This window comes from Rhinopithecus bieti, unplaced genomic scaffold (genome assembly GCF_001698545.2).
Source record: "Rhinopithecus bieti isolate Rb0 unplaced genomic scaffold, ASM169854v2 scaffold_39705, whole genome shotgun sequence".
Taxonomy (NCBI): Eukaryota; Metazoa; Chordata; class Mammalia; order Primates; family Cercopithecidae; genus Rhinopithecus; species Rhinopithecus bieti.
Genome location: NW_016816813.1, coordinates 697,599 through 709,775, shown reverse-complemented (window position 1 = coordinate 709,775; position 12,177 = coordinate 697,599). Strand labels below are relative to the sequence as shown.

At 38.0% G+C, this 12,177-nt stretch overlaps 2 protein-coding genes across 7 annotated transcripts in view; one reads left to right on the top strand and one right to left on the bottom strand.

The window, feature by feature from the left end:
* CUNH11orf65 (chromosome unknown C11orf65 homolog) overlaps positions 1-12,177 on the bottom strand; it is a 112,673-nt gene that overhangs the window by 6,562 nt on the left and 93,934 nt on the right. The window contains exons 9-10 of one of the 6 annotated variants that reach the window (XM_017855263.1): positions 8,101-8,217; positions 5,993-6,061 (exon numbers count right to left, since the gene is read on the bottom strand). The exons of 1 other annotated variant lie outside the window; for it this stretch is intronic. In XM_017855263.1, coding sequence (XP_017710752.1) covers positions 6,055-6,061; positions 8,101-8,217 — 124 coding nt within the window. In that variant the 3' untranslated portion in view covers positions 5,993-6,054. Of the gene's footprint in view, positions 1-2,138; positions 2,219-5,974; positions 6,062-8,100; positions 8,218-12,177 lie in introns of those variants that run through there. 4 more of the 6 variants (XM_017855264.1, XM_017855266.1, XM_017855269.1 and 1 more) reach the window with 4 other exon arrangements.
* Positions 1-12,177, top strand: part of ATM (ATM serine/threonine kinase) — a 133,098-nt gene that overhangs the window by 111,240 nt on the left and 9,681 nt on the right. Inside the window, 3 exon segments of the mRNA XM_017855270.1 lie at positions 5,937-6,086; positions 8,484-8,649; positions 10,020-10,106. Coding sequence (XP_017710759.1) covers positions 5,937-6,086; positions 8,484-8,649; positions 10,020-10,106 — 403 coding nt within the window.

Below are 12,177 nucleotides of genomic sequence, written 5' to 3'. Positions count from 1 at the left end.
TAGTAGAGACGGGGTTTCACCATGTTAGCCAGGATGGTCTCGATCTCCTGACCTTGTGATCTGCCCATCTCGGCCTCCCAAAGTGCTAGGATTACAGGCTTGAGCCACCGCGCCCGGCCTGTACAGGAATTCTTTGATGTGGTTAAGATCATTGGTACTCGAGCTTTAGCAGACATCATAGTCACTTAGAGAGTTTGTTACAACACAGATTCCTGAGCCCCATTCTTAGAATTTCTAATTCAGCAAGATTAGGGTGGAATCTGTGAATGTGCGTTTCTAGCAAGATACCAGTGATGTTGATGCTGCACTGGTCCAGGGACAACACTTTGAGACCCACCAGTTTAGTTGTTCTACCATCTATTGACCTGACCTAATTTTAGAACAAAGTTGATGATGTATTAGCTATCTCCAATCTGACAGATAATGTAGAGATTGCTAAGAAATTTTTAGAGAGTAGATTTTCCTGTAATGTGAATGAAAGGAAATTTTTTTATGCTCTAAATGCCAGACTTGTAGATTGCAAAGATAATGACTGAAGAATTGGGTTACAAAAGTACAGGCTATAGGAGCACCTCCTGAACTCTCAGAAAGTAGCTAAGATTTCCAATCAGGTACACAATTGAACCTCCAAAGTTCATTGCTGTAAAGTACAAAAAAGCCAATGCCTGACCTAGAATATCTTGAAGGCAGAAATTGCTAAACTTACATCTCTACTTTATGACTTTTTCAACAGCTGGTTTTCACACAAAACTATTTTACCATATAAATTATTCCATTAAGATTTCTAGCCGGGCATGGTGGCCCACACCTGTAATCCCAGTACTTCAGGAGGCCGAGGTGGGTGGATCACTTCAGGCCAGGAGTTTGAGACTAGCCTGGTGAACATGGCCAAACCCCATCTCTACTAAAAATACAAAAAAATTAGCCAGGCATGGTGGCGCATGCCTCTAGTCTCAGCTACTCGGGAGGCTGAGGTGAGAGAATCACTTCAACCGGAAGGCAGAGGTTGCAGTGAGCCAAGATCATACCACTGCACTCTAGCCTGGGTGACAGACCGAGACTTCGTCTCAAGAAAAATGTCTAGAGGCCAGATGCAGTGCCTCACGCCTGTAATCTCAGCACTTTGAGAGGCCAAGGCAGGAGGATCACTTGAGGCCAGTAGTTTGAAACCAACCTGGGCAACATAGCAAGACCTCATCTCTACAAAAAATTAAAAATGTAGCTGGGCATGGTAGCTTGCACCTATAGTCCCAGCTACTCAAGAAGCTAAAGCGGGAGGATTGCTTGAAATCAGGAGTTTCGGGCTGTACATTAGCTGTGATCATGCCACTGCAGTTCAGTCTGGGCAACAGAGCAAGACCTTGTCTTAAAAAAAAAAAGGGCGGGGGGGGGCAGGGCGCGGCTTCAGTGGGCGCTCATTTTTCCTCAAATTTCCTCTTCAAATTATAATACCGTCACGACGAAAAGGACCGTACGGGCGGTCTCTGTAGGCTGAGAGGGTTGGGTAACCCAGATAATTAATTGAGTATTTAATGTTATACATCTCAATATTAAAGTATAACCTCTAAACACAACAGTTTAGGTTTGACTATTTCTTAGAATTACGGCAGTAAGCCAATTATGTTATTTTGAGCTTACTCCAAGAATGTGAAAGTTGTGTCATCATTATGTTAAACTAACTGTTCTTGCCTTTAGTTGAGGTTCCCTAGACTACAGCCAAGTAGTCTACCCAGTCCAGTCATCTGTGGAGTCATTCCCAGTCCTGAGATTCAGGTCTTCTGTGGTCACTGTGTCACCAAGAACAAACATTGACTACCTGGAACTAAATCTTGGTATACAAACTTTGTGCCATTGTGCAACCTCAAAAGGAGAGACTTGTATATTGAGGCATGCCAGATACCTCTTGTCAGAGAATCAGATGGAAATGAAGACAGTTCTTATTGTATATGTTGATAACTCAGACATACCCTTAACATTAACCAGAATTAGGGTGGCTGACCCCATTTTTCTCCACCAAAACTATGCATTGTTACAAAGTATACTGAACAAGCCTAAAATCTTAGGTGTCAGAGAATTTGTTTTCTAAAAGGCAAGTCTCTAATATGTTTTAAAGTGCTGAAAGGAGCTTTGTACTTAACCTGGTCATCCTGCCTTGTGCCAATAAATAATTTTTATTCCTTGTCATGCATATTTCAGAGCCTCCATCTCAGTCATGGTTCTGGGGAGAGAAGCCATGATATCTTAAGGCATTCACTGAATATAATGAATTAACTTCATTTCTGTGTACCTAGGATGGTATCAGCTGTGTATTTTGAGAGAAGTGAGAAAACAATCATCAGTCCTTTTTTGTGGTATTTACACAAAATACCCAGATACCCAATTGAAATCTTATAGAGAATCTTTAGTACCAGAGAAAACACTGTCATTTGCTTTTTGAAATTCAAATTCAGCTCTTTCTCCAGCAACCAACATCACAGTTGAGACTCTAAGCTGAGGCAGAAAAAGCTAACCTATTCCTTTCTAAATCAATCTCTCAACAAAGAATAAGGGTTTGATTCCCCCCGCCCCCCAGAACTAGATATTGACAGAGAGTAATCAATGTAAAAGAGACTTTAAGTACACTACACTGCAAGAATGTTAATGTGATAAAGCATCAAGGGTCACAGCTAACTCAAAGTCAAAGAGCAGGGGAGAAGAGAGCAATGTAGAATACTTAGGCAGGAAGGGAAATCAGAAAGGCCATGAGATCATTCGTTTGTTCAATAAATGTGAATTTATATGCCTATGTTGGGTTAGATACTCTAGTGAGTGCTAGGTCTATAGAAGCAGTAAAACATCGCCCTGGTTCTTAAAGTGTTCACATTCTCATAGGGAAAAGAAACATAATAAACATAATTAAAATGCAAAGTGTATTGTTAGAGATGGCACCACCTTCACTTGGTTGCTCAGACTGAAACCTAGAGGCTTTATTTTCTTTTTACTTTTATTATTATGGAAAATTTCAAACATGCAAAAGGAGACAATACCATGAACCCCCTTGTACTCGTCACTTAGCTTCAGCAGTTACCAACTCATGGACAATTTTGTTCCATTTCTCCATCAACTTCCTTCCAATATTATTTTAAAGCAAGATGTCATATCATTTCATCTGTAAACATTTCAGTGTGTAGATCTATAAGATAATGTCTGTTTTAAAAAACCATTATCACATTACTGTCATCACACCTAAAACAATTCACAAAATTCCTAAATATCACCAAGTAATGGGAGTCATTTTAAACTCTTGTTTCTCTCTCCTCAAGTCTCATCTATGCCATCAGCAAGTCCTATTGGTCAACTTCCAGGCAGGTCACTTTTTACCACCCCTGCTATTACCACCCGACTTCTACAGTCACATCTCTGTAGATACTAGAGTTCAAACCAACAGTTTACTTCTGCTCTTGGTTTTCAAAAGCTAGTTTTATTCGTAACTGTTAGAGTGATCCTTTTAAAACTATCTAAGACAGAGTACTGTTATCATTCGGTATCTGTGGGGGATTGTTTCCAGAGCCCCCTGTGGATACTAAAATCAAGTCACTTATATACAGTGGTGTATGTAGCATTTGCCTATAACCTATGCACCTTCTCCCATTACTGTAAATCATCTCTGGGTTATTTAAAATACTTTATATAGTGTAAATGCTATGTAAATAGTTGTTGTACTATATTGGTTTTTAAAGTTTGTGGGGTTTTTTTAAAATTTTTATTGAGGGTTTTTTGGTGAATATTTTTGATCCACAGTTGGTTGAATCTGTGGATGCAGAGGGCCAGCTGTATTCCATTTTCCTGTTCAGAACCCCAGATGAGTTCACATTGTCCTGAATGACAGCTCTCTAAGTCATCTGCCTCTGCTATTCTCCCTCCAGCCTTATCTACCAGTCTCCTCACACTCCTCTCACTTTCTGCTTGTACAGATGAGTCATCTCCACTTGACTTACCTGGTCTTTGCAATAGCTTAGACACACCAATTTGTTTCTGCCTCGGGGCTTTTCTGCTTCTGCCTGGAATGCTTTTCCCTCAGATCTTCACACCAGTCACTCCCTTCATTCAGGCTTCTGCTCCAGTGTTACCCTCAGAAAGGCCTCCGAGCATGTTGCCATTACCCACTTTCTCTCTTTTTTAAACTTATGTTTTGTTCTCTTATACTTATTATCTAATATCATGAAATGTTTATTAGGATATATGTTCCTCACCAGAATGAAACTTTATGAGGGCATAGTCTTCATCTGCCTTTTTGCCAGTCTGTTTTCAGTGCCCTAGCCCTGTGTGTAACACATAATACCCCCAACAAATATATGTTAATAAATTAATCAAATGCTTCCTTAAGACACAAAACAGTTCAACGTATGTGAGAAAATTAAAATTTAAAAAATGTATAGAATTAAAGACACCATAAAGACGAATGACCAGCTGAGAAAATGAATATAATAATGTTAATTAGAACAAAAAGGATCATGAGATTTGCAGTTTTTTTTTTTTTGTTTTCTTTTCTTTTTTAGCTCATCAGCAATCGTTAGTGTTGGCATATTTTATGTATGGCCCAGGACAGTTCTTTCAGTGTGTCTCAGGGAATCCAAAAGATTGGACACCCTGCCTAGAGAAACTGAAATATGTTCAGGAGTAGTTTATTTCATTGCAGCAATATTTCATGGAAATGTGGAAACAATGTAAATGCAGATTGGATAATTGTGGTGTATTTATGTAGTATATAGCTGTTGAATGATGTAGAGTTAAATATGCTCACATAGTTAGGATAAAATAGTATTGAATAAAAAACCAAATTACAGAAGTATACATATAGTATCATAATTTCACTTAATACTTACAACTATTTGTGTACATATAGCTTTGAAATAAAAGTATACCAAAAAATACATGAACATGATAAGCCAGCTAATGTCGTCTTGATGGTGGGGAGGAACTTGGGGTCAGTGAAGCACACAACGGGGAGCTTCATCTCTTCCCCAGCAAATGTCAGAAAATCCTAGATTTGATATGGCTGTTTAATGGATAAAAGGGTATCTGTTAATATCATTTTCTATACTTTGTGTGCTTATAATTTTAAAAAATTTCCTTGTAAAATTGCTTATTTTATATTTAGGAGTACATTTTCTCTCTGTGAAGATAATAAGACTGTAAAGCAAGAGTACATGTAATTTCAATAATGAAGTTACACTAAAATTGAGATCACATTCAGGGGTAATAATTTCCAAGTGGGCCGGGTGCGGTGGCTCAAGCCTGTAATCCCAGCACTTTGGGAGGCCGAGACGGGCGGATCACGAGGTCAGGAGATCAAGACCATCCTGGCTAACCCGGTGAAACCCCGTCTCTACTAAAATACAAAAAACTAGCCGGGCGAGGTGGCGGGCGCCTGTAGTCCCAGCTACTCGGGAGGCTGAGCCAGGAGAATGGCGTGAACCCGGGAGGCGGAGCTTGCAGTGAGCTGAGATCCGGCCACTGCACTCCAGCCTGGGTGACAGAGCAAGACTCCGTCTCAAAAAAAAAAAAATAATAATAATAATAATTTCCAAGTGAAGCTCCCCAACTTTAATTGATATTAAAATTGTTAGGAAAGCAGTTAATTCCTCTCCTAACTGGACAAACTAAGTATGGATTAATGACACATGATGGTGAGTATAATAACAGGAGTGACCTCGCAGAGAATCATGGGGACTGAGTGATGGGCAGGCTCTCAAACATCTAGGCAGCTGACTGGAAAATTACATCCTTTGAGCTTAAGTTTATTTCCGGTTGGTTTCCTCCAAGGAGCTTTGTCTTCTATGGACAGAGAAATATTAATACAACCTGAAAAAAATGCTTTGTACTGACTCTGATAGTTGAATGATCACCAAATGCTCTTTAATGGCCTTTTAAAATTATTTAATCTGTAACTCCAGGTGGTTCCCCTCTCTCAGCGAAGTGGTGTTCTTGAATGGTGTACAGGAACTATCCCTATTGGTGAATTTCTTGTTAACAATGAAGACGGTGCTCATAAAAGATACAGGCCAAATGATTTCAGTGCCTTTCAATGCCAAAAGAAAATGATGGTGAGTGACACCCAAAATTAAAGCTTATTGCAAGATTATTTAATGGCTTATTAAAGCTGACAGCTATCAGATATTGTAGAATACAAAAAAACCTTAAATTTCATCAGGTAATAATTATCAAAGATAATAAGTAAAAGAAAGTAAACTCATCAGAATGAAAGTGTGTGAGTGAAAAAGGAAGGATTTTAAACTACATATGTCAACCCTTGTCAGGTAAGAAATGTAAAGGTTATTTATTCAATATGTGCTGATCTATTTTCAATTTGGGAATAAACTAATTCTTAACAAACAAAACACTAAAATGCCAGGCGCGATGGCATGCATCTGTAATCCCAGCCACTTGAGAGGCTGAGTCTGTGGGATCACTTGAGCCCAGGATTTTGAGGCCAGCCTGGGCAACAGAGCAAGACCCCATCTCTAAAAAACAGACACACACTAAAACAACAACAACAAGAGTATGAAGTAATTTTTTATGAAATTGAAATAGAAAACCTTCTAAGACATTTACAGTGTCACATTGGCCATCTAATCTGATACTCATTCACAGAATCAGCAACATTTATTGTATGCTTTCTATCTACCAGGTACTGTGCTGACTTCAGACTTCACAAATAGTATGACTAACCATCATGATCCTTATCCCCATTTTAAAATGAGAAATTCAGAGAACTTAACTTCCCCAAGGCCAGTGAGCTAATAAACAGAGCAAGGATTTGAGCCTTGTCTAAATCCAAAATCCATTTACTTTTCATTTCATTGTGCTTTCTGTGACATGTTTTTTAAAATATGTGGTAAGTGCTATAGGTGTTGTGATGGAAATCTGTACCCAGCACACAGGGTACAGTGTAGGTATGGAGAAGGAAGTGCTTAGTTCTGCCTGGGGTGGGGAGAATAGAGATAAGTAGATCCAAGAAATGCTTCACAGAGGAAAATGTGTGTGAACCAAGTTTTGTAAATGAGTCGTTTTTCCAGGCAGAAGGAGCATATAAGCAAAGGAGAAGAGGCATGAGCAGGCACAGACAACATAAGCCATAGGCTTAGTGTTTGAGGAAGAAAAGATGAGATTGGAGCAGTAGTTGTTGGTCAAAAGATGGAGTGTTGCTTTATGAAATGCAAAGGAGTTTGCAATTTATGCTATAGGTCTTATAAGACCCTAAAGGATAGTAATATCAGACTTGCATTTTAGAAAGAAACTCCGACAGCACTGTGGGTTCTATTTTTGAGAATGCAGACTGGAGGCATGAGATGGTCTGAACTGAGATGAATAGCAGTAGGAAGGGAGAATCGTGGGTAGAGATAAGAAATATGAAGGAGACAGAATTCATAGGATTTGATTGCTGATTAAAAATAAGGTTGGGGGGCAGGTGTGGTAGCGCATGCCTGTAATCCCATCACTTAAGGAGACCAAGGCAGGAGGATTGCTTGAGCCCAGGAGTTTAAGACTAGCCTGTGAAATAGAGTTAGACCCCATCTCTACAAAAAATAAAAAGTCAGCCAGGTAGTGGTAGCACGTGCCTGTAATCCCAGCTACTCAAGAGGCTGAGGTGGAAGGATTGCTTGAGCCCCAGGGCCAAAGTTGCAATGAGCTGTGATCACACCCCTGCACTCCAGTCCAGGTGATGGAGACCCTGTCACCCTGTCTCAAAAAAACAAAAAAACAAAACAAAAAACAAAAGTTGGAGAAAAGGAGTAGCCAGTGCCTCCCAGTTTTCTGGTTGGGGCAGCTGGGTAGATGGTGAAGCTCTTTACTGAACTGAAGAATAGAAGAGGTGACTAAAGTTTGCCGGAGATGAAGAAGTATTTGTTTGGATTTGGAAGTGATCCAAGTGAAGATGTGGAATGGGCAGCTGGAGAAGCATACTAAGCTAAAGCTTAATAAAGATATCTGGGCCAAACATACAGATTTAGAAATCATCAGCATATAGATGGGAGGGAGTTGAAGTCGGTAAGCTTTGCTTCAGGTAGTATTTTACAGCAAGAATATGTTGGAGGATAGAGATCTGAGTCATGTCACCTGCCATCCATGAGGGATTCCTCTGTTGTTTCCCTTTTCCTGTTTTCTATTGCAATCCAATGTTGTGATGCCATCTGAGCTACTGGAACTACTGAGGTGTTTCTGTCTTTGCTTCTGCTTAAGATTACAGGATTATTCAAATTAGAATTTAATCAAAACAAATAACAGTCACCGTAGGTGTGCTTCCTTCCCAACGATTAATAACGGAAATCCTAAAGGGATTGTCACTTGTAATTGATTGCTTCCCTATCCAGACTGTTAGCTTCTTGTAGGTAATGTATCCTGTTCATCTTTATTGCCCCATATCTATTTTATATAAAATGTGGATATTAGTTTAATTGAATACAATATTGAAAATAATTATATATATGCTGTATTTAAAGGAGGTGCAAAAAAAGTCTTTTGAAGATAAATATGAAGTCTTCATGGATGTTTGCCAAAATTTTCAACCAGTTTTCCGTTACTTCTGCATGGAAAAATTCTTGGATCCAGCTATTTGGTTTGAGAAGCGATTGGCCTATACGCGCAGTGTAGCCACTTCTTCTATTGGTAATCTTGTACATATAGTAGATTCAGCACTTTGTTGTTTGGCAGGTTTTATTTTTATTTTGATTCAGCACTTTTTTTACATTCTGAGTTGCAGGGGGATGATAGTGATGATGTAGTTAGTAACCAAACCATCTTTATTATTAAATCACTATGTTTCTTGTTCATCCTGAGTCTTAGTGTCTACCTTTTTATAACTTATGTGAAGAGAATTCTCGTACTTTGATAAATAATAAAAAGGGTTTTCTTCTTCTTTGTTTTATAGTTAATGTGGCGTATTTTCTCTCCTCAATGTATTATTTTCTGAGACTTTCTTTGGAAAATAATAAAACCTATGATAACTTACTTCCTTTAATTATTTTTGTTCTTTTGCATATAACCTCTAAAATAACTCTAAATATTATCACCTAGTGATTAATATTGTTTAATAGAATTTTGTTTTCAGAATAGAAATCATGAGATATATTTGAGTATTTTGTATACAATATATATTTTGACTTTTTTCACCTAAGAAATTAGAATAGGTAGATAGTATGGTTAACAAAATCCCAGAGCATGAGAACTAATGGAAACATTAGAGATCATCTAATCTATTGTTTCTTTTTTTTAAACTAAAGACGACTCATCACTTACCTACTATATCCCAGGAAGGCAGGGCTTGTATGTTTTGAAAAGAGTTCCCAGGGAATTGTGAAACTCTCTTCTACAGAGAATCACTAATCGGATACAGCTAGTTTATAAACAAGAAAGTAGGCCTAGTTAATGACAGAGTGAGCCAGATATCCAGTCATTCTGACTGCCTACCCAATGTTTTTTTTTGTAATGCCATGTGATTTCTCTCCCATCAGATGTCATCATCTGTCTGAAATACAGAAATGCAGTTTTTTGGGGGGATATATACCTGGTGAAATGAAATGAATTAATGGTTAATTTGTGTTAAATATAATTCATCAAGGAGAAGGTTTCACTGAAGAGTGAAGAGTTTATCCATAGACTTCTTATAAGTATGTTCAATAAAAATTTGAGTACATATAATGCACTGTTTTGGCCCAGGTAAATAATGGGTCTCAACTTTAGCCACAATAATTTCTTAAGTACTAATACTTTAAAATGTGTGCCTATTAGTAAACAGAAATTTTTTTAGCAAATCATCTAGGATTTGTAAAATGCAGTATGCATTAAAATAGCTGGTAAGATTTGAGTTAAACTCAATATGGCCAGTTATGCACATCATTTAAGTAGGCTAAAAATCCTAAACCACTTAAAGATTATACCAAGTCAGTGGTCTTAATTGAAATTATGGCTGTATATTAGAAAGCGATGGAATCAGTTATTTCAGATTGTTCGTTTTTTGTTTTTTGTTTTTTTTCCAGTTGGTTACATACTTGGACTTGGGGATAGACATGTACAGAATATCTTGATAAATGAGCAGTCGGCAGAACTTGTACATATAGATTTGGGTAAGTAATCAAATCTATGTATCTTTATTCTTTTTAATAAATATTTGGTCATCATGGAATGTTGTTTGCCTACCAAGATATTACAAATATAAGAGAGACAGATACATCAAAGCAGTAAATATTGGTGTTTTTTGTTTTCAGCATAAACAGTTGTGCTGGAAGAAACAGTTAACTCTGCCTGGGATACTGAGTGAAACTTAATAGATGAGGTGACGTTTGAGCCTGGTCTTCAAGAAAGAAAGGAAGCATAATTCAGACAGAAGATAAGAGCAGATTCAGAAGAAGGAATCAGGGCTATTCCACTAAAACAAGGAGTAATTTTAAGATGTAGCATGTTGTGGGAGTGGTGAGACATTAAATGTGTCTGGAGTGAGTCACTTGAGAGAGAGATTGGTACTAGACTGTAAAAAGTCAGGCTGAAGAGTTTCAGCTTCAGTGCGTTAAACCATAGGAAATAAATGAAGGACATAATAATATTTTATTTTCAGAAAGGTAGTTTCAGGAGCACTTTGGGGAGTGGTATTGACAACAGGAAGAAAAATTAAGGGATATAAATAGGTTAGCAGAGAAATGATGAAGATTTTTACTAAAGTTGTGGAAACCAGAAGATTGGATTTGAGGGACATTTTTTTAGTAAACTGTACCAGTGATACTAAATGAGGAAATAGTGGGAGAGTGGGGCTCCCGGATAACTGAAGCTTCTAGCTAAGGAGTATATCAAGTTTTGTAAATAATAAGAAAGTGATGAATTTGGTTTTGCTCATTATTTTGAAGTATTAATGGGATTTATAGGTGGAATGGACAGTTTAATATATAAGAAAGAAAGGAGTGTGAATGTAATGACAAAGATCCAGAATCTTCAGCAAATAGATTTCTGTTGAAGTCGTTGGGCTAGAGGAGGTTCTGATCTTACACATCATCCTCGATAAAGAGACCTAAAGATGAGATCAAAAGGAAAGTGAGCTTTGGAAAGGCTAAGCCAGAAAAAAATTGAGAAGTACTCAAGTCTTGAAAACTAGGAAGTCAGGATCTTGGAAGGCAAGAGGGGAAAATCTTTTATGAAAGAAGTAGTGCTCAATAGTATCTGATACAGAAAGGTCAGAGAGGATGAATGCTGAAAATAGACCTCTGAATTTAACAAGTAATCAATCTTAGAAGCCTTGGAAGTCGCCTTTGGATAGAATAGAGGAAACCATATTGTAAAAAGGCAAGGACTGAATGGAAGTTAAGGATGTGTAGATTAAGAATGTGAAATCTGCCAGGCGCAGATCACAAGATCGGAAGATCAAGACCATCCTGGCCAACATGGTGAAACCCTGTCTCTACTAAAATACAAAAAATTAGCCTGGTGTGGTGGTGGGCGCCTGTAGTCCCAGCTACTTGAGAGGCTGAGGCAGGAGAATTGCTTGAACCTTGGAGGCAGAGGTTGCAGTGAGCCAAGATCAAGCCACTGCACTGCAGCCTGCTGATAGAGCAAGACTCCATCTCAAAAAAAAAAAAAAAAAAAAAAAAAAAAAAGAATGTGGAATATTCCTATAAGAAGTTAAGAAGGGAAGAGAAGGATGGCAGAGAAGTTTGCGGCAGGGATGAGAAACACATTTGGTCCTTGCTTTTTTAAGATAGGAGAGGTGTAAACATGTTAGATATTGAAGATACAGGAGAAAAACAAAAGATAATTGAAATAGCAAGGGATATCATAAAGTACGTAAGTCTGGTAGATTAGAGGCATGTTAGCTTTTCTGCTGAGAGAGGAGGAAAAGTGATGCCAATAGGAAAGTCTTAAGCTGGAGGGGAAGGAGTATGAAGGAATTATATTTGCTATTCTGTTTTCGCTGAGAAATAGAAAGCATGTTCATTTGCTAAGAATTGGAGGGATGGTAACTGGCCTTAAAAGAACAATAAAATTCTAAAATTTACCATGGAAATGAGACCAAGACCTGACTAGAAAGGGATAAATAAATAAGAACTGGCAAGCAATTTAAGGGACACTTTCAATCCTAAATTTGCAGTGGACCCAGTAGGGTTGTTGTATGATTTTCCAGCAGTCCTCAACATCTTTGGAGCTTAAGTT